This window comes from Watersipora subatra, chromosome 5 (genome assembly GCF_963576615.1).
Source record: "Watersipora subatra chromosome 5, tzWatSuba1.1, whole genome shotgun sequence".
Lineage (NCBI taxonomy): Eukaryota > Metazoa > Bryozoa > Gymnolaemata > Cheilostomatida > Watersiporidae > Watersipora > Watersipora subatra.
This window is the reverse complement of record NC_088712.1, coordinates 53,890,267-53,910,087: the sequence shown is the minus strand read 5'-3', so window position 1 is coordinate 53,910,087 and position 19,821 is coordinate 53,890,267. Positions and strand designations below refer to the sequence as shown.

Sequence of the window (19,821 nt, the reverse complement as noted above, 5' to 3'; positions counted from 1 at the left end):
GTAATCGAGCAGTTATCTACGCTCTCTCCGTTACCAGTCTTCACCTGTTCTGACACCCGACTTTACTGTGTAGCTTGTTCTGATTGGGAAAGCCGATTCTCTAACATTTTTAGTTACAACACCTGTTCTGGTACAGAGTGTGTAACAAAAGACTTGTAACACAAAGCCATTTGGTTGTAGAAGGTATAAATATTTTTTAAATGGAGAAACGGATACAATTGGAAAGTCGAGGACGAAGTCCAGAAGAGGTAAGCGTGTTGATGATTAGTGGTAGTATGACTCTTCTTGATAGAATTGTTTGTGAAGTAGCTGTTAGTTTTTGTCTTTCTGTTTTTGTTGTTAAGCGATGAACAAAATGCAGCTTTTAACGAGTTGTCTGTCAATATGGCTAAACTGTTCTTTCCAAACCGTTTGAATCAAAATACGCCATAAGTTGACAATTACTCAGTATTACATTGTGCTTGACGGTTTTGTTTTTGCTTTATCAGACGATGTTTTAGAACTCATTTGCAGCAAAGTGGAACGAATTGTTTGTGAATATTATTTATTGAGGTTTTCATGAGAAAATAGTACTAGTGAAATACAGAATTTACGTTCAACTAACTCTCGCGATTGTTACTCTCATAGCTCTATTTTTCATATTATAAAACGTCAAAAAATATGATGCTAGATGTAATCTAGACTCGTATATAAGATCTTAAATCCTAGTTCGTAAGCCTTTCACATAAGGGAAAGCGGTCCTACCGCGCCTGTGCATTGCCGTTACTTATTGTGATAACCGTTGCGTCGAGTCGCTTCGTGCTTGAAAGATTTACGCCTCTCTGAGAATCGTTTTTGTTAAAACAAGCATGCTTTTCCTTCTCGTATATCTGCCGTATATCTTCTCGTATATCTGTTTTGAATGCATTAAAACCTGGTTTCACTACAGGCGCGCAAACATCTCTGCGCTTAGTTTGTAAACAAAACCCACAAGAATCTTCAATTTAAGGTTTTGCTGCGTCATAGCTGTTGTTAAATTATTACACTTAAAAGATCTGTGTTGTGTTTATCTAAATATTTATTCTATGTGCTCTAAGTTTTTAATAGGTTGATCAGTGTGCATTGCGTGTGTTTATATAGCCTTCGCAAATAAAATAGAAGTTGAAATAACATGTGTAACATGAATTCGTTTTGTTGTAAACATTTAGTCTTGCGCAAATGCTGCAAAAATAAATATATGCCATAACGTAGAGTCTGTTTAACTCATTGGCAGTAACAATTTTAAATTTGCGTGTGCAATAAAAATTAAAACTTCTCTTGCATCGTTAAGTGTATGCGTAAGTGCAATATTAGCTTTGTTGTAGTTTTCTCTGTGATTTTAAATCCTGATGTTCCGTCAGCTATTTTATGTGGTTCTCTGCACAACACAGTGTGATTTGCTCTCTGTTTCATATGTCAATTTAGTGTACAATCGAATCTAGAATCTAATTTGTCGTATTGCGGATTATCACGCCTTATCAATTACAGTTGTTGAGTTACTTCTACTATTACAGTTGACCAATAAATTTGTTGTATCAGATAGTGTTTTCACTAGGCTGGTAATTGACGAAACAGTTGAGTGCACACGGCACAATGGCGGCCAATACGCACTCAACGTTTTCTATTAGAAGATTTGTGGTAATAAGCCATGTGTGATTGTAAGTTGTGTACGCTTACGCTCTCTTCTTTTTCTCTGTGTGTTTTGTAAGGCCAAGCTTCATTGTGATATAATAGCGTAATATGCCTTAAAGGGTGTCGTAGCTTATTATGAGTGAGGCGCAATCGTTTCCAACTTTTGACATATTGGTAAGGATTCAGTGAACCGTAACGAAAAGCAGTGCACTGCGCAGAGCTCTGCATTTTGCAGTCTTGCAGCTCGTATTTGTAGATCGTGGAGCTGAACTTGGACAACTGCAGATCGACATGCATAGAAGGATTGTCCGAGCAGTTCACAAACTTGGAGTCATTAAGTCTCATTAACGTTGGACTAACCACATTGAAAGGATTTCCAAAGCTAGCAAATCTAAGAAAGGTTTGTGTTTGTCGATGTTGTAAAATTTTACTGTACATTAAAGACGGAATCTGTTCATGACGAAGTATTTATTTGCACACTGGATATGCTGATCATAATCTTGACAGATAAAGGAGCGAAGAACTTTATTCAGTAATCAGGACTTGCCCGTCGCAGAATGCTTTTGCATTTGTTGAGCAGTCTGATATGGTTGCACGCACATTCTTCATAACGTGGTTGTTAGTGATTACCATCTTGTTTGTATGATAAACTTGTTTTTGTTTATTGAGATCTTATTTTTTAGTTGGAACTAAGTGACAACAGATTGTCCACAGGTCTAGGAGCTCTCAAATCTTGCACTAATCTCACAAATCTCAATCTTAGCGGTAACAAAATTAAGGACATCGATACTCTCGAACCTCTGGTAAGCTTTTGGTGATTTGCTACATTGTTGGCATGTCTTCCTCTTTGTTTTGTTTACAAATGTGCGCCGTGTGCTGGGTGAGTAGTGCCAAGTGGATGTTGACTAAGCTATTAGCAAAGTTATTTTTATTGGTGGTTTTATGTTGAGAAACCACAATTAATTATCAAGCATTGATTTCTCATAGAAGATCCAAATGGTTTGATTAAACATTAAAAGTGCCTAAATATGAATGCAGACTCTCTATACTCGTTAACCAAGAGTGTTCTGCATTGTTCCTTGAATTAGTAGAGGTTTTAAAAAGGCATTGTGAAAATTAGCACTGGTTTCACAAACTACACTTACCTCACTTACACATCCTCTAATGGTCCTTGGTGGCTTCAGTGTTTATTCGTGTCAATCTTATTTTCAATCAGTGTTTGCTTCAGTTATTGAATAGACACTGAACAAGTACCTTGTTGTGGGCACCTTGTTGTAGAACTTTCTGTTTTCAAATTTAATTCTCATGAGTTGAAATATTAATGTAACACCATGCTTTACTGTAAACTAGTTCATTGTAATTTACACAATTGTATCTGAAAGCAGACTAAGGACCGATAAAGTATCTCGCTCCATACACGATTGTATAAAAAAGTCATGACAAGGCTAGGACAATGTAATAACCGTGAAAATCGGTCAGTTGTCATATTGTTAAACCTGTTTCATCACATTTGAAGAATGTATCATATATTTTCAACCTGCACTGCATTGCCGAAGTATGTTGTCACCTAATTTTGACACTCCTTTGTATAATTATGTTCCAGAAAGACTTGGAGAATCTGCGTGTACTCGATCTTTTCAACTGCGATGTGACAAGTTTGGAGACGTACAGGGAATCTGTATTTGATTTGTTAAAAAATTTGCTTTTCCTTGATGGCTTTGACAGGGATGACAGGGAGGCCCCTGATGAGGAAGATGAGGAAGGTATGGTGGATAGTCCAGTTGTTATGCTTGGTCTCTGTACAAGATTGCAGACTCTCTTTGCAGAGAATCGAGTTACTGTTCAACATTTAGAAGAAACTCTACTACCATTCTCTTCGACGTTTCCTATCAAGGTCAACTCACAATAGAAATAGTAGTAAAACTATAGTCACGAAAGCTAGCGGGTATGAGGAATATTTTTACTGCCAATTCTTGGTTGTTATAAATTTCAACATCACATCTTTCTCAAAAGCATACAAAATTATTCTAGCATTATAAGTCAAATTCTTTTGTGGAGACTAGGTAAATATCATTGAGCAACAAACCAAGTTGCTTGCATTAATGATTGTGAATATGATATTTGGAAAGACTGTGACCAAGATGAGAACATAATTGCGCATCCATAAGTACTCACTGATGCCTAGATGTAAAATGCATCGCAGCTGCAGTTAATTTTTGGATGTATATCCATGTAGTTGCTTTAGAAGTGCAGAAGTAAACATGTCACAGCGATGCAGTTTGCGGTATAATTGTATTAGTTTTACCGCAATGCGTTAACACAGTATATTTGCAGTACAACTACTTTCTCATTTGCAGGAAGCAGTATTGGTCTAGTGGTGGTATTACCTACTGCAGTGTGCAGTGATGTATGCAGCGAGAGTGTTGCTAGTGCGCATTTCCCAGTGTTAAATGTAATGGGAACTTTTGCATTACATTATATATACAGGCACATTACATTTTCCATAAAAACTCATCACAGATTCGAGTACAAGTGGACAAATAAACAGATCATAATTAACATGCTTTATATGGTTTAAATAAAGATCTACTATGTTTTTATTACATAATGTTAATGAAAATACAATGCAAAGATCCTAATTTCATCAATTGGAATGTTGACTCCCCGATTCCTAGCCTAAAATGATATAGGAGTTTGAGCCCAAGTTCATGAAGTTGTTGAACATAGCGTTTAACATTTTTATGATGCAGAACATACGCTTAGACAGTCAGCAGTGTCAGTTGATCTATAGTATAAACGTCATGTTAATGCGCAGTTGCATGTATACATGCAGTTTCAAGTTTTGAAGAATGCGCGTTTGCAGTATGCATGAATCGCTGGGTTTCGGGTAATGCGTCATGGAAGTAAATACGCAGTAGGAGTCCAGTAGCAGTAAACGTTTTCTGCATATCAGAAAGTTTTAATGCACTGCAAAATTACTGCGTACTGCACTGAGATGATGTAGTGCAGTACTAATGCATCACAAGCCTGATATATAACATTTATTTACTAGGCTCCAGAATCAGAAATGTGTGCGTCATAACCGTTTGTTAATCAATTTTGGATTTGAGCATTTTTAATTTTATTAGTGGGATTGTGTGAAAGCATAGACTAATTTCAGTGCAGTTAGAGCAAGTAATCCTAGTTTTTATAAGGAACCTGGTAATAGCATAAAACAACAGCGTGAATTAATTGCAACTCGATTAAGCTAGCGTTTGGTGACCATGTATTGGTTGTTGATAAGTGTGACGTACTCTTATATATGATACAGTCTAACTAATGCACGAAAATTAGATAGTTCTCACCAGCTTTGATTATGTTGTATCGATATAGATTGAGAAGGGAATATTAGAGTTAGTGATGTATGCATGCGTCACCAATTATTAAGTACATAGAAAATTTATCTGCAATCGATGCTCATTTTCGGTCGCAATAGCTAAATACATGATGAGATTTGAGTGTGAGTTGACAGTCTGACATGTAGAAAGGGTGAGTTTTGTTTAGTGAAACTTCAAGTTTTACAACATCAAAACATGAATGTTCAATTAAATGTATAAAAAGTAAGGCGAACACTACCAAGTACGTGTATACCATATACTTTTGCTAACTGGCTGGTAGGGAACTTGGATTATCAATGTTCATTTTAAAAATAAAGCGATAGAGCCTGCTTACACAGTAGTGAATCGCTAAGCAAAATGATTCTGAATTGGTAAAGATTATTTATGTTAAAATTGGGTGCCACAGCAAGCATTCGATTTTTTTACACCCATCTTTTGTATCTACAAACTTTGATAGTGGTATGTCTTTAGTCGAAAAATGTTTTCCAATCGCGTTTTATCAGTAACATGCTGCTGCTACTTCCAAGTTTTAGCACTCGTGAAGTATTTTTCATTATTGTTACAGAAATGTGGTTTTGCTGTGTCAACACAAATAGTTTTATTAATTGTGCTTTATTCTAAAATTTGTCGCCTTGTGGCGAACATTTAAATGTTGCACTCTTCAATTGATAGCCATTTAGTGCTTGTGTTGAGAGATAAACATCTCAATTTAATTGTAACTATACCTTCAGAAATATACACAAAGATATATAAAAATTTATCCACAGCCAACTGTTATGGTGCGACTAGAACAAGAGTGATAGAAAAGTCTGTGGGACTAGGATGTTAGTCATAGTAATCAAGATTAAAACTTCAAGTCGTGTAGCAACCATTTAGCAGTAAATATTGTGTATAATGTTAGCTATGTAATGGTGTTGGGAAGCAGAGTACCTCAAAGGTAATGTCATGTCATAGTTGCTCAGCTTAATTATATACTAAAAGTGAAAATTTAATTTATTATGCAACCTAATTTAATAAATTAGTGATAGATGAAAGTGAAAACCTAAGCTTTTATGTCAATATACAATAGGGCAACAGTCTCAATGTGTAGTTCACTGTAAAAATGATACATTACAGCTTTGAGCAGTTTCGTGAGGCATCAGTAGTCTTAACCAAGTCATTGTGCCACTTGAAATTGTCTCTCAATATGATACAAAATGCCACTTCAACAAAGTTTGCTTTTTTGTACAATAATTGTCCCGATTGCATCTAATATAATTTCCCGGGTTAAAAATTTCAATTTAATGATCTCATTTTGATTTAATGATATCATTTTTATGAACTCTTCATAGTAATCTGGGTGTTTTACGGTCCTAGTGGACCTGTTAGGCTAGCGCGTAGATTAAACCTTTTGAAGTGTTGAAGCCAAACTACATAAAGTAACTATATTTAATCTATTGGAGTTACTGATTGGAGTGTTAGAAATGTACAGTATGACGCTCCTATAATGTATACCTCCTATAACGTAAATTCCAGATGGCGTTAAAAAATTTATGTGAAGTTTTTTGCTTCCTACTACATGAAAAATTTTATAGAACTTGAAGTGCCGAGTCGGGCGAGTTCACAAATTCGATTTGACTGTTAATTTATCTCGCCACACTTGCAAAAGAAAAAATGACGTATGTATAGCGTTGTACCTACATATTATACACATATACAACTTTCGCAACAATCTAGTTCGTCGTGATACATTGCATTGCCAGATGACGAAACATAAAATAAGGTAGCTGCGCATTATTCATATATACAACGGTGATCGATTGGTGCAGGCGTTACAGTATCGGTCCATCATTCCGAATGTCACGGAGTTGGAGTGTCGTCGAAAATTCTCTTTTATCCTCACATTGACCCCCTTGATACAGATAGATGACAAACAAGTTGTATCGCTTTTTTGTAAAATATGTTGTTTTGCTTTCTTGTTGACATATAAAATTGTTTGTTATTAGTTTTACTTTGAATAGTATGCATTGCTGTTTAGATAAATAAGCAAATCGTTGTATATGAACCTCGAAGACCTGCGCTCCCCATTAACTTATCGTAGAATTACTACAATCATGGTCTATAGAAACCAGTGAGATTGATCATAAAAAGGAGAAAAATTGTTTGTGCCAACTAATAATGCTGCAGTTACGGTACAGTTCACAAATTAAAGTTTACTCAAGCTTTTATTTTTTGTATGGCCAAAGGGATGAGTTTGGAAAGATCTTAGAACGAATTAGGCGATTTACATGTATTTTACTGTCCTTATGGTGTAAAATCTCTATAATGTAATTACGTAAACGTACCTGGAGAACTGTTTACGTTGTAGGAGCCCGTACTGTATTTACAACTATGAGTTTAGCAGCTTGCTAGTTCCTTTGCTACCATTCGTAAGGCGAACCATAATTTAAAAATGTGGCAAAAGGAAATACCCAGGTACATGTATTATGATTTTGTAAAATGCTTTGGTTAACGTAAAAGACAAGCTGCATTTTGATCCTAAGTTAAAAACTGTGACATCACAAAATGTCTAATGAGTAAGTATAAGCTAATTAGGCTAGAACTATTAGATATATTATAAAATGAGATTTAATGAAAGCCAGAACACGTTTGTAACCAGGAATTAACAGCTGCATCTGTAGGAATCAATCTTACTAGAATTTTCCTTGTAGGTTGACTTGCAACAAAATTCACATTACAATTATTTGGTATCAAAAGATTCACTATGTCTTACTCTGTTGGGTTGTAGGTGCAAAATATGTGGAAATGTGATGACAAGCTCTTAAAAGCTCAAGAATGAACCATTGATCGCAGCCATCACGAAACCGCCGTAGATCAGAATCAGTTTATTTCTCTGTAGTCATTACATTTGGTTATTGTTTTGTCACTTGATGTTCTCACGTAAATTGAAAGGCCAATAAAAGGCTCAATATAAAACTTCTCGTGGCACTAGTTTATGACAAACACTTCGGGTTTTACCGAAGACCCCGTATCAAATATAGATGTTCGCTACTTTACAGTTTTGTTTCAGCTTGGTCTAATCGGCAAGTCGTAATCTGATCATGTGACCCAATACTTCGCAAATAATTTCTGCAGCACTTTTCGATTATCACAGGTGACCAACAGGCTTGTCATGATTATCAGACAATGATATGTACTCCTTCGAGCTAAGGCTAAAAAATTAAACAAATTTTTACGGTAAGTTATAAGATATCAGTGCTAAAAGTGACAGCATTACAATGACGATAAAATAGACGCGTAAGAACAATAGACATGGTTTTATTGAATGCCTGAAGTATATTTGTGAAAATATTTCGACGAAGGAGGTTGCATGAAAGTGTAAACAGAAGCCATCTCCTACAACTACGTCACATTTGAGCCGTTTTGGAAAGAGATTCTAATCTACGGTGGTTTTGTGTTGGCTGCGATTAACTGTTCGTTTTTGAGCTCGTAATCACATTTCCACATATTTTGCACCCGCAACACAGCCGAGTAAGACATGGTGAATCTTTTGATATCAAATAACTGTAATGTGAATTTTGTTGCAAGTCGACCTTTAAGTAACTGTCTGTTGAGTATTAATGTCATCATATGAGCATACATGTATTTGTTTATAGTTGATGCTGCTAGTCAGATGTACATTATCAATTACAGTATATTGATCACTGATTATAAAGCTTCCATTTCTTAACGATTCGATTAGAAAAATCGCCAATCTACATGTATTGTATTTGTGATTTACAACTAAAATTTTCTTTTTGTAAGGTGTTGCGTTGTTTGGTTTATTTTGGCATAAATTCCTACTCTTTTTCTGAAATTGATATAATCATTTTTCAGGTCTAATGACGAATTTTGTTCAATTCTGTTCTGGGCAACACGACTATGATCGTAAAATTTGTTTCTTGTCAATACAAGCAAAATTTCTTTCCGATGGTGTGTAATGGTTTCTTTCGTTCAGAAGGTTTGGAAGGAGATGGCAGCGATGAAGATGACGATGATGACGAGTTGAATGAGTTTGATGATGAGGATGACAGCGATGTGCAGGAAGTGATGATGGGTGCAAACAATCCCTCGGATTCCATGTTGGGCATCAACAATGACTCTTCAGGGGCGCTCGATGATGATGACGATGAGGAGGACGACGAAGATGATGATGACGATGATGATGATTTGGATGAAGAGGAGGAAGACGAAGATGAGGAAGACGAGGGAAAATTGAGTGCACTCGTTGGAAGGGACCTTGAGGTACTTGTCTATCTTGTTAGATTGCGTTTAAGCGTTGTCACTGAGAGAAACCTGTCTGCAAAAGCCTAGCTGTCTCAACTCTTTGGCTACTGCTACAGCAGTAATGTGATAATTGTTACTCTATGCAGATAAGCTGTAACACATTAAACTATAGCAGATTAAAATTATAAAGTCCAAGCGTATTTTTTTGTTGTAAGTTCAGTGCTAATAGTGCATACGAATAATATAATATATATAATTAATATAACATACTCTATACTATGTAGTTTTGACTCTGGCTGTTTTTCAGCTGTGATTTACATCAATGATTGTATTCTGCCCTGTTCTAGGATGAGAGCGGAGATGAAGAGTTCAACCCAGATGGTGAGGATGAGGAGGATGAAGAGGAAGAAGATGAAGAGCAGGCACAGGGTAAGTCGTCTATTTTTATGTTAAGTAGCCATTAGAGCCGTTGCGGTTGGTCGTTTTAGTTCAGCGATGCATTTGTGCGATTTTATTAAAGTTATTAGATCTTCAAGTGATTAAAATCAGTTAAGATTTCAAACAATTGGAAGATTATTAACAAATCAGTTCTATAACAATTGCATGATCCTTCAATGTTAAAAATTTTAATTTAGCTCAAATTTTTGCAAATGTTTTGGGATTTTGTGGCAGTCTTTTGGTCTGAGAAAAAGTTGGAACTTTGGGAAATTATAGGTATTGTAAATAATGAAATTTGCCCTTTAAAATCAAAATTTGATCTGTATGTTTTTGGGCCACGATTTTTTGGAGCGCCTCTACACAATCAATGTTTCCATCCAAATATTTTTGCCCAGCAGTCAAATGTCAGCATACCGAGGTAAACCCATTACGATAGTTTTTATCAAACATTTTTATGAAAATACAAAGTATTTTGCATAACTATTTTCACGTTTCCTAAAGTCAATGGTAGATACTTCACAAATCACTTATAGCTTTACCAAAAATCATTGATAGAAAAAATTGGATTATAGGTAAGAAAGTAAATGAAGCATTAGCCAATCAAAAAAGGTTTTTTATTGTCACTTCTTTTTCTTCACTGTAAAAGACAGTTGAATTGAGATGTTGAGAGAAGTGTAGCAAGTTTAACATGGACTAACTAAACTTTAAATTAGTATCACTTGTTTATATTGATGTTCTCATGCAGGATATATTTTACATTATATTATAGCCAGTCTCTCCGCTTTCCTTAGGGTTTTGTTGCATCAGCAATTTTACTTTTTTCTTACCGTATTGCTTAACAGGCTCTAAAAATTTGTTAAAGAATTGGTCAAAAAATGTTTGTTCATGCTTTTTATTATTTTGCTTTTAAGAAAATTTTTCCATTTATTTTTCACTGCTATTTGCACTCTCACTACTTCAAGTGATCCATGATTTTCAATCAAAACTGTATGAAGAAACTATTGGCTTAATATTGTTGAAGCACAATGTAGCCAAACTATGTGAAGGAGAAATGCATACATTTGTAATGTGAATTTTGGATATACATTTTGTGAGTACAACTAATAAAAATAAATAAAGATTTTAAAAAACTTTGTATGGCAAGGTTTTACCATACTTATGTGCAAAATTGCTGCTTTAAAAAATTTGAAGTATTTTTTCATTACCTAGGTGTACCCTTATAACTGATCGGTAATAGCTATCGAACAGTGAATAGAGGATCATCGTTGGGTTAATTCAATCACAGCATTTTGTAATTTGTCAAAAACATTTGGGGTACATCAAGCTGCCAGGCCATTTATCATATAGTAGTCTACAAAGATTAATTATTGACTTGGGCCGTTAACCAACCTTCCGTAACAGTCTTCTGTGTCCTTACGTTACGCTACATGAATATGATTATACTCCATAAAATAGCTGCAAATGGCAGTAAAATGAAAAGTTTGTTATAGAACCTCTTCTAATACTACGTGCTTGCAAATGTAGACGTTGTTACAATGCCTGCACTTATGTGTTGTGACCCAATGCATGAGGCGATACTAGGTGTAATAATTGTTCACAGCGCTAATTGTGCTTGATGTGACTGTGTACTGCTTGTAGAGGAGGCACGAGGTACCAAGAGGAAGCTGGAAGATGACGAAGATGCTTAGCAACTGTAAAAACACTTTGATGCACCATCATCTTTTACTATCTACATAAGGCTATTGTAAATGTCCAGTTGACGCGATATACTGCTACTCTTCTTCCTTTTTGTACAGGCTATCTTTCATCGCTGTGGATATCTCTTATCACTCGACCTGTCGACTATTTTAAAATCAGTCGTGCGGTTATCGCAATCGCATGAGGTTTTATCTTTTTCTAGCACTCAATTTTTACTCAGAGCAACAGAATGAGTAAGTTGATCAGCAGTTGTTTATTTGTACATAGTTGGAGTGTCGTTGTTATAATCTAATTTTCATCCCTCGGTCACTGCACGCGTTTGTGACGATAAAAGTACGAAAGGAACTTTTGAATTGTATCTGATTGGAGACCCACAGAACTGAATGTGTACAGTAACTACGAAATGTATTATATAATAATTCATGTAATATTGCAATCAGTACAAATTTGTGATTAAAATATACAGTGCAATGTTGTTAATTTGTTAACCATGTTGCAACAAATAAGTGCAAATACAGCAATATGTGATCAGAAATGTCTATAGCACAAAGTTAACAAGTAATACCAATTGTTTAGGCTTGCAATCTACGCGACATATTGGGCATTGGCCAGTCGAACATGACCACGGATACACACATTTCCAACAAAATAAATGGCCACAAGGTGTGCTTGTTATGCTGTCATATCGATCATAGCATAACGGGCATCTTGATTGGTTAGCTGTACGTGTAGTTGATTTCGTCGATCCCTTGTAGTAAGACTGCTGAAGAGCTTTTTGCGCGGTAGTCACACCGCGTGTAAATGTGGCAGCCGCTTGAATAACCCCTAAATACCCTAGAACCGAGAACCATACGTTATGTCTCAGTGGAGTTCGTCTAACTGACGCATAATTTATATGTGTCAAATGTTTGGAAAAGTTTTCTGATGTCATCTTAAGGAAAAACAAGCTGCGTTGTAAACCAAAACACCATGCAGTAACATGGTTCACGTGATTTAGAAACTCTTTGATCAAATGTTTCTTCCTTTCCGCTATCCAAGAGTTTTCGTTGACGTATTTTATGCAGAAGTGTATTAGCCTTTCAACAGCGTAAGGACAGATACAGTGAAGTCCAACCATTGCCATCCTTGGCAAAAATTTTGGATGATACCTAGTGCTTCCAAATATTTGGACAATGTATACATATTCTTCCCCGAGCGTTTGCTGACCAGAAATTGTCGTTGCTGCATAATATAACAAATCAGTTAGCAACTTTGTCTCACGACTCCACTGTGACAGGTCTGCGAAAGCTTGCGTATGAAGGTATGAGCTGCTTTGGCGTTCGTCTGAACTTCGGCAACCTAGTTTCCAAAGTTGCAAAAACAATCTTACTGTTCGGTTGAGTAAAGGATTTAAACAATTGTGAATCACTTCTATGTCTTTCTGACAACTTTTCATAACTTCTGAAACATCGGCCGAAATTAAAGGCATGATGTTGTTCTCTGCGATGCGTTTAAGTATGGAGTACGGTTGAAGTTCGTTCGTGTTTTGTCTCAGCTAATAAAATATGCAAAACTAGATGATGCAGCCTGACAGTAGGCAATCTGATTATTAAAAATACGAACGACTAGATTGAGTTGGTACTGAACGCCCCAAAGCTGCCCGGAGAAAACTTGCAAACGTCACAAATAGGTTGGCTGTTGGCGACTTAGGAAAATATAACTCGTTCGTTGACAGCGTTTGCGCACTGGCTGATTCAAATCGAGCCACGCATTTAATATTATCTCAAGAACAACTGTTGAAAAAATTATTAAACACTACTATGCGTAATTATCATAATTTATGACATCAGCTTAACATGAATTCTTTGTAACAGTTGAAACTTGCATCATAAATTCTAAGCTGCTGGCTGACGAGTAGAAATCACATAGCGGGACAGTCGAGAGGAGAGAACGTGGTCTTGCTAGGAAAGGAAAAAGAGGTGACAACTCGTACTTTTGAGATGGCGATATACGTAATGGTTCACCGTGCTCTATTGTAGCCAACAGAGTGCGCTGAACCCAAAGCTATCTGAAGTTGATGTCCCAAACATGAGGGAGCTGAAACTAACTTCTTCTACTATACTAAAGCCAACGGAGTGCACTGTTCATAATGCTTCCTGTAACACAGCCTGGTAGATCTAATAGGAGAGAACTGAAACCAAGTTATACTCCAATGAGGCCAACAAAGTATGCCAAACTCAATGCTATTTGAAATCCAACCTGTTGGATTCAACTGGAGAAAACTAAGCTTTTTGTAAGAATAATTTTGATCGGAATCTATAGTCTTGGCTCCAACGTGTTAATGCATTACTACTCAATTGAAAATGCTCAAGCAAGATGCAAATTCTTTGTGAATACCTATGTACAATGATTTATATGAGCTCAATGAGTCGTGTGTTTATTAAGAGAGCAAACCCTAACTGAACTAGCTTAGCAAGTTGAGCAGTAGTTATCGTGCATAAGCATGTTCTCATTACATAACAATAAAAACATTAATATGAAACAACTAAACAGAACTACAGTGTATACAACTAAATGGGCACCATTGAATTCAAAAGCTTTAAATAGCTACAATTTGTTATCAATGATCAACATAAATTATTATGATCACTATAAGACTTATTTACAGTTTAACAAGTAAAAAAGTATGTATTTACCTTTTTGGGAAAGGTCTGAACAAATCAATAAAACTGTTATGTAGTTGCACAAATTTATAATGGTAACAACACAAAAATAAATGCCTCTGATATTTTGGCTGGCACACAAGATATTATTTGAATTTTAGCAACATGCTAACACAAGAAAGTAACATATAGTATATTGTCGGCCATGTAGCTTACTTAAAATACAGAAAACATGCTCAGTTAATTTACTTAGTCAACGAAGGTTCAGACAATTCTTCATAGAGTTTCTCATATAAGTTATCTCCGTTGATTTCTGGTTTCGTAATAACAAAAATTTGTCAGAACATCTCCAGCACTCTGCATTCGCCTTGTGGTAGGGAACGTAATATAATTTTTTGCTGAAATCGTCTACTCACAGATAATCATACCAACTTTGTCTAGGCTTCTTTACACTCGTGATTAAAAACCCATTAAAATTATCTAAGAATATAACCTTCATTTATCAGTACTATTTGCTAGTGTTCAATTCTATGCTCGGCAATTTTGTGGCATATCAACATAGTAAATTAGAGTGAGCGAAATTTGAAATGTTACGGGAACATAACTCCGAAAATGAGGTTGGCTGAATTGAAGCATAATGTAAAAACCTTCAGCTTACCGTAAAATTCAGCACAATTTATTTTACGCTATTTAAATCTTCATCATACCTGCACTCTGACCAAACATACTGTCATTGCACATAGCTGGTAACATGAACTGCTGCCATAAGTACTCCAGATAGATAGACCTGACAGATAGATAGAGACCCTGATAAATTAGTTTTAACTCTGAATTTACTTTTGCTGAGGAAAAAAAGTTACAATTTTTTTAAATGTTGTTCACAGCAGGTAGATCATTTGGGTAAATAGATAAATATAAGAAATATATTAGGTGTAAGGAGTATTATATGATACACCTTAGCACATAGTATTACACGCTAAGGTGTATCGATAGATCAATAATAAATATGTACTGTATTTTAATAAAGCTTACACAAGGTGTTATATGCTAAGGTGTATAAATAGACCAGTAGTTTAATAATAAATGTGTATCAGCTTTAGTGCAGTCAATCTGTGCAAGCCACTCTAAAATCCTCAGGTTATGAAATTTTTTGAACAAAATGCGGAGTTGATTTTTTAAGCGTTGATTGAAACTCAAAACAAATGGTATATTTGACTCGGCACCAGATACACTATTTAGGTAGCAAAGGTTTCAGATATATCTGATGATGTGCATGATATTTAAAGATACAAAGTCAGCAGTATGAATTCAGTTGATGTTTTCTGCCTGTTGTAGTTTTGTGTGTAACACTTTTCTGAATTCGGCTTTTATTCAATAGAGGGTATGAACTGCTCTTTATCATAAAGCTATTAAGTATGAGTTATGTGATAAAATAAGAATTTTCCTATTTGATCCTGGTTTCTATAGTTATGTTTTTAGTAAAACTTCTTTTCATAAACTTTTCATTTGCCAGTTCATATACATTTGAAAAGTTGCATCCCCTTCTACAATTTGTATAGAAAAGGTTACGCATACAATTACTCATGCCAATCAACACTTGAATGAATATAATTATGAGAAAAAAAAATAATAGTTTCCCAGCTTGAAAAAGTAGAGTTTAAGTTTTATAAAAAGTTCCTAACGCTTGCTTTATATGTTTCTTAATAGGAGAACATTTAAATATGAGCAATATCTATCTTTACTTTTATTGCTTACTCAATCAGCTTTGGTATTGATCAAACATAAAACCTCGCTCAATCATTACTCTTTTTTAATGCTTTTATATAGAGAAACAATCTTATATTTTTGAGCACATACAAAACATGTGTTTTTTTTCTTTTATGGCAAAATAATATATAGATTCCTCCTGATAGCACAACCAAGTGAGTTTACTTTGCATATTGAGTGCATACAAATTCTACCTATATCTTTTTTGAATTAGTGAAGTAAAATCAGAGCAAACCCCGAATCAGGTCAAGAAGGAATTGATGCTTGATTATAGTAGCCTAGGCACCTCCAATTTAACTATACTTCTGTCACTGCCAGCGGAAAAGTCATTAATACTGACTCGCTGTCACACAACCGATAGCAGACCGGGGATATACCAGCGCAACTCCAACAAGAGCCGATAATACAGACTTTATATACTACAGCCGATAGCAGACTGTATATATACACCAGCGCAATTCCAACAAAAGCAGATAATACAGACTCTATAACAGCTGATAATGAACTGTGTATAGACTAGCACACATTTTAAGCCAAGCTGTTTAAGTTACAAAAGAAGATGTATAATTATACTTGAATAAATTTATTGTGATATCGTAGTATGCTTCACCATACAAGCCAAGTCTCGACTGCCTCTCCAATGCAAGGACAACTATTTATATAAGCAAACAGATGCAAACTCAACATATGATTGGTGGTTATGAGTAGTTAAAATTTGTAGGTCAAAATGGCAGTTGTTTTTTAAAAGAACAAACTATGTACAAGTAAATAAATGATATACAAATTTGGCTACATTTTTGTAATGCCTGCGTTAATATGGAAAAAGAGTTAGTAATAAAACAAACAATCAACAAATATTCTTTCTCTACTTTTGGGTACTTTTCTACTTGTGAGTTTAAAGAAGTGGTTGCCCTATAATCTTTCTAGCGAGCGTATTCTAGCCTGTTCTTATCCTAGTGAGCGCCTTGGTTTTCGGTAACCGTTGGCTTATGTCACAATTTAAATTACCTGGTTGCATATATAAGCCCAGGTTACTTACTGCTATGCATCATCCAACATGGTGTTCGATTGCAAGCATTGCAACTTTTCTACCAGCAAGCCATGTGCACTCCGCCGTCATGAACGCACGCATGTTCATAGGTGCACTCGTTGTGACTGATATTTTGACCAGCGTGAGAAATTAGTCACACACAATGACTCCTTTCATCGGAGGTCCATTGGCACCCAAACCGAAGGGAGGGAGAGCTGGGCTCCGCGTCCCTACAAACGGCGACCCGAGTCTCGCCCAGTACAAGACCGCAAGCCATACTCCAGGGAGTATAAGAGACCAAAATGGCAACCAGTACGGGACAAGGCTTCTACATTCCACCGATCTATGGAGTCTGTTGTGGCTCGCCCGAAGGTGTCACTTCTGGAACCTTCCCCACATTTTAGCGACACTGATCCTCAAGGGCTGCTGGACTCGCCAGTGCACATACAGCTGTAGCCTATGCTCACACTATCTGACTATGTGATAACGAGTTGTTCCTTCGCTTTAGTGGCGGAAAGTCTTTTTCGTAACTTTGATGCTAATTTACTACAATAGTTTGTTGTTTTATTCACTCATCCACCCAATAGTCTATGTATATACGAGTGAGCATGCAGTGTATTTAGTTTATTGTTCAAGTCAGTCAAGGCACTCTAATCCACCAAATACTATAGCTAAGTCGGCTAGCTAAAAAGAAAAGCTATTAGGAGTTGCTCAATAGCACTAAAGATAGTGGAAAATAGCACAACTCTTATGCTCGTATACACTGTGGTCTGCATCTAATCCTTTCTGTCTCTTTCATGATACCTATATAATAAACTACACCAACTCATATGATGATTCACTCTGTGATTAGTGCGTCAGCTGTCAACTGTGTGGAATTATTAGCAAGTTGCTGCATTTAATAAGTTGTATTATTGCATTGAATAAAGGCGAGAGAGAGAGAACGGGGAAAAAAAGAGAGAACGGGGAAAAAAGAGAGAACGGGGAAAAAAAGAAAATGGGGAAAAAAGAGAGAACGGGAAAAAAAGAGAGAACGGGGAAAAAAGAGAGAACGGGGGAAAAAAAGAGAGAACGGGGAAAAAAAGAGAGAACGGGGGAAAAAGAGAGAACGGGGAAAAAAGGGAGAAGGGGGAAAAAAGAGAGAACGGAGGAAAAAAGAGAGAACGGGAAAAAAGAGAAAACGGGAAAAAAAAGAGAACGGGGAAAAAAGAGAGAACGGGGAAAAATAGAGAGAACGGGGAAAAAAGAAAGAACGGGGAAAAAAGAGAGAACGGGGAAAAAAGAGAGAACGGGGAAAAAAGAGAGAACGGGGAAAAAAAAAAGAGAACGGGGAAAAAAAGAGAGAACGGAAAAAAGAGAGAACGGGGAAAAAAGAGAGAACGGGTAAAAAAAGAAAGAACGGGGAAAAAAAGAGAGAACGGGGAAAAAAAGAGAGAACGGGGAAAAAAAGAAAGAACGGGGAAAAAAAGAGAGAACGGGGAAAAAGAGAGAGAACGGGGAAAAAGAGAGAACGGGGAAAAAGAGAGTGAACGGGGAAAAAGAGAGAACGGGAAAAAAAGAGAGAACGGGGAAAAAAAGAGAGAACGGGGAAAAAAAGAGAGAACGAAAAAAAAAAAGAGAACGGGGAAAAAAGAGAGAATGGGGAAAAAAAGAGAGAACGGGGAAAAAGAGAGAGAACGGGGAAAAAAAGAGAGAACGGGGAAAAAAAGAGAGAACGGGGAAAAAAAGAGAGAACGAGAAAAAAAAGAGAGAACGAGAAAAAAAAGAGAGAACGAGGAAAAAAAGAGAGAACGAGGAAAAAAAGAGAGAACGAAAAAAAAAGAGAACGGGGAAAAAAGAGAGAATGGGGAAAAAAAGAGAGAACGGGGAAAAAGAGAGAGAACGGGGAAAAAGAGAGAACGGGAAAAAAAGAGAGAACGGGGAAAAAAAGAGAGAACGGTGAAAAAAAGAGAGAACGAAAAAAAAAAAGAGAACGGGGAAAAAAGAGAGAATGGGGAAAAAAAGAGAGAACGGGGAAAAAGAGAGAGAACGGGGAAAAAAAGAGAGAACGGGGAAAAAGAGAGAGAACGGGGAAAAAGAGAGAACGGGGAAAAAAAGAAAGAACGGGGAAAAAAAGAGAGAACGGGGAAAAAAGAGAGAACGGGGAAAAAAAGAGAGAACGAGAAAAAAAAGAGAGAACGAGGAAAAAAAGAGAGAACGAGGAAAAAAAGAGAGAACGAAAAAAAAAAGAGAGAACGAAAAAAAAAAGAGAACGGGGAAAAAAGAGAGAATGGGGAAAAAAAGAGAGAACGGGGAAAAAGAGAGAGAACGGGGAAAAAGAGAGAACGGGAAAAAAAGAGAGAACGGGGAAAAAAAGAGAGAACGGGGAAAAAAAGAGAGAACGAAAAAAAAAAAGAGAACGGGGAAAAAAGAGAGAATGGGGAAAAAAAGAGAGAACGGGGAAAAAGAGAGAGAACGGGGAAAAAAAGAGAGAACGGGGAAAAAGAGAGAGAACCGGGAAAAAGAGAGAACGGGGAAAAAAAGAAAGAACGGGGAAAAAAAGAGAGAACGGGGAAAAAAAGAGAGAACGAGAAAAAAAAGAGAGAACGAGGAAAAAAAGAGAGAACGAAAAAAAAGAGAGAATGGGGAAAAAAGAGAGAATGGGGAAAAAAAGAGAGAACGGGGAAAAAAGAGAGAACGGGGAAAAAAGAGAGAACGGGGAAAAAAGAGAGAACGGGGAAAAAAAAAAGAACGGGAAAAAAAATGAGAGAACGGGGAAAAAGAGAGAGAACGGGGAAAAAGAGAGAGAACGAGGAAAAAGAGAGAGAACGAGGAAAAAAAGAGAGAACGGGGAAAAAGAGAGAGAACGAGGAAAAAAGAGAGAACGGGGAAAAAAGAGAGAACGGGGAAAAAAAGAGAGAACGGGGAAAAAAAGAGAGAATGAAAAAAAAGAGAGAACGGGGAAAAAAAGAGAGAACGGGGAAAAAAAGAGAGA

General features: G+C 36.3%; 2 protein-coding genes across 3 annotated transcripts; one reads left to right on the top strand and one right to left on the bottom strand.

Annotated features, from left to right (window-relative positions):
• LOC137396985 (acidic leucine-rich nuclear phosphoprotein 32 family member B-like) lies at positions 1–11,888 on the top strand. Of its 2 annotated transcripts, none has more exons than XM_068083266.1 (7): positions 1–248; positions 1,907–2,050; positions 2,334–2,453; positions 3,254–3,413; positions 9,004–9,290; positions 9,620–9,701; positions 11,349–11,888. In XM_068083266.1, the coding sequence occupies exons 1-7, from the start codon at positions 201–203 to the stop codon at positions 11,396–11,398; spliced, it is 891 nt and encodes a 296-aa protein (XP_067939367.1). In that variant the 5' UTR covers positions 1–200; the 3' UTR covers positions 11,399–11,888. The 2 variants fall into 2 exon arrangements, with proteins under 2 accessions (XP_067939367.1, XP_067939368.1); XM_068083267.1 differs by having other exon boundaries at positions 2–248; positions 9,007–9,290.
• Positions 11,527–13,052, bottom strand: LOC137396984 (peroxisome assembly protein 10-A-like). The gene has a single exon (XM_068083265.1). The coding sequence runs from the start codon at positions 12,874–12,876 to the stop codon at positions 11,947–11,949; it is 930 nt and encodes a 309-aa protein (XP_067939366.1). The 5' UTR covers positions 12,877–13,052; the 3' UTR covers positions 11,527–11,946.
• Positions 13,053–19,821: the final 6,769 nt, after the last annotated feature.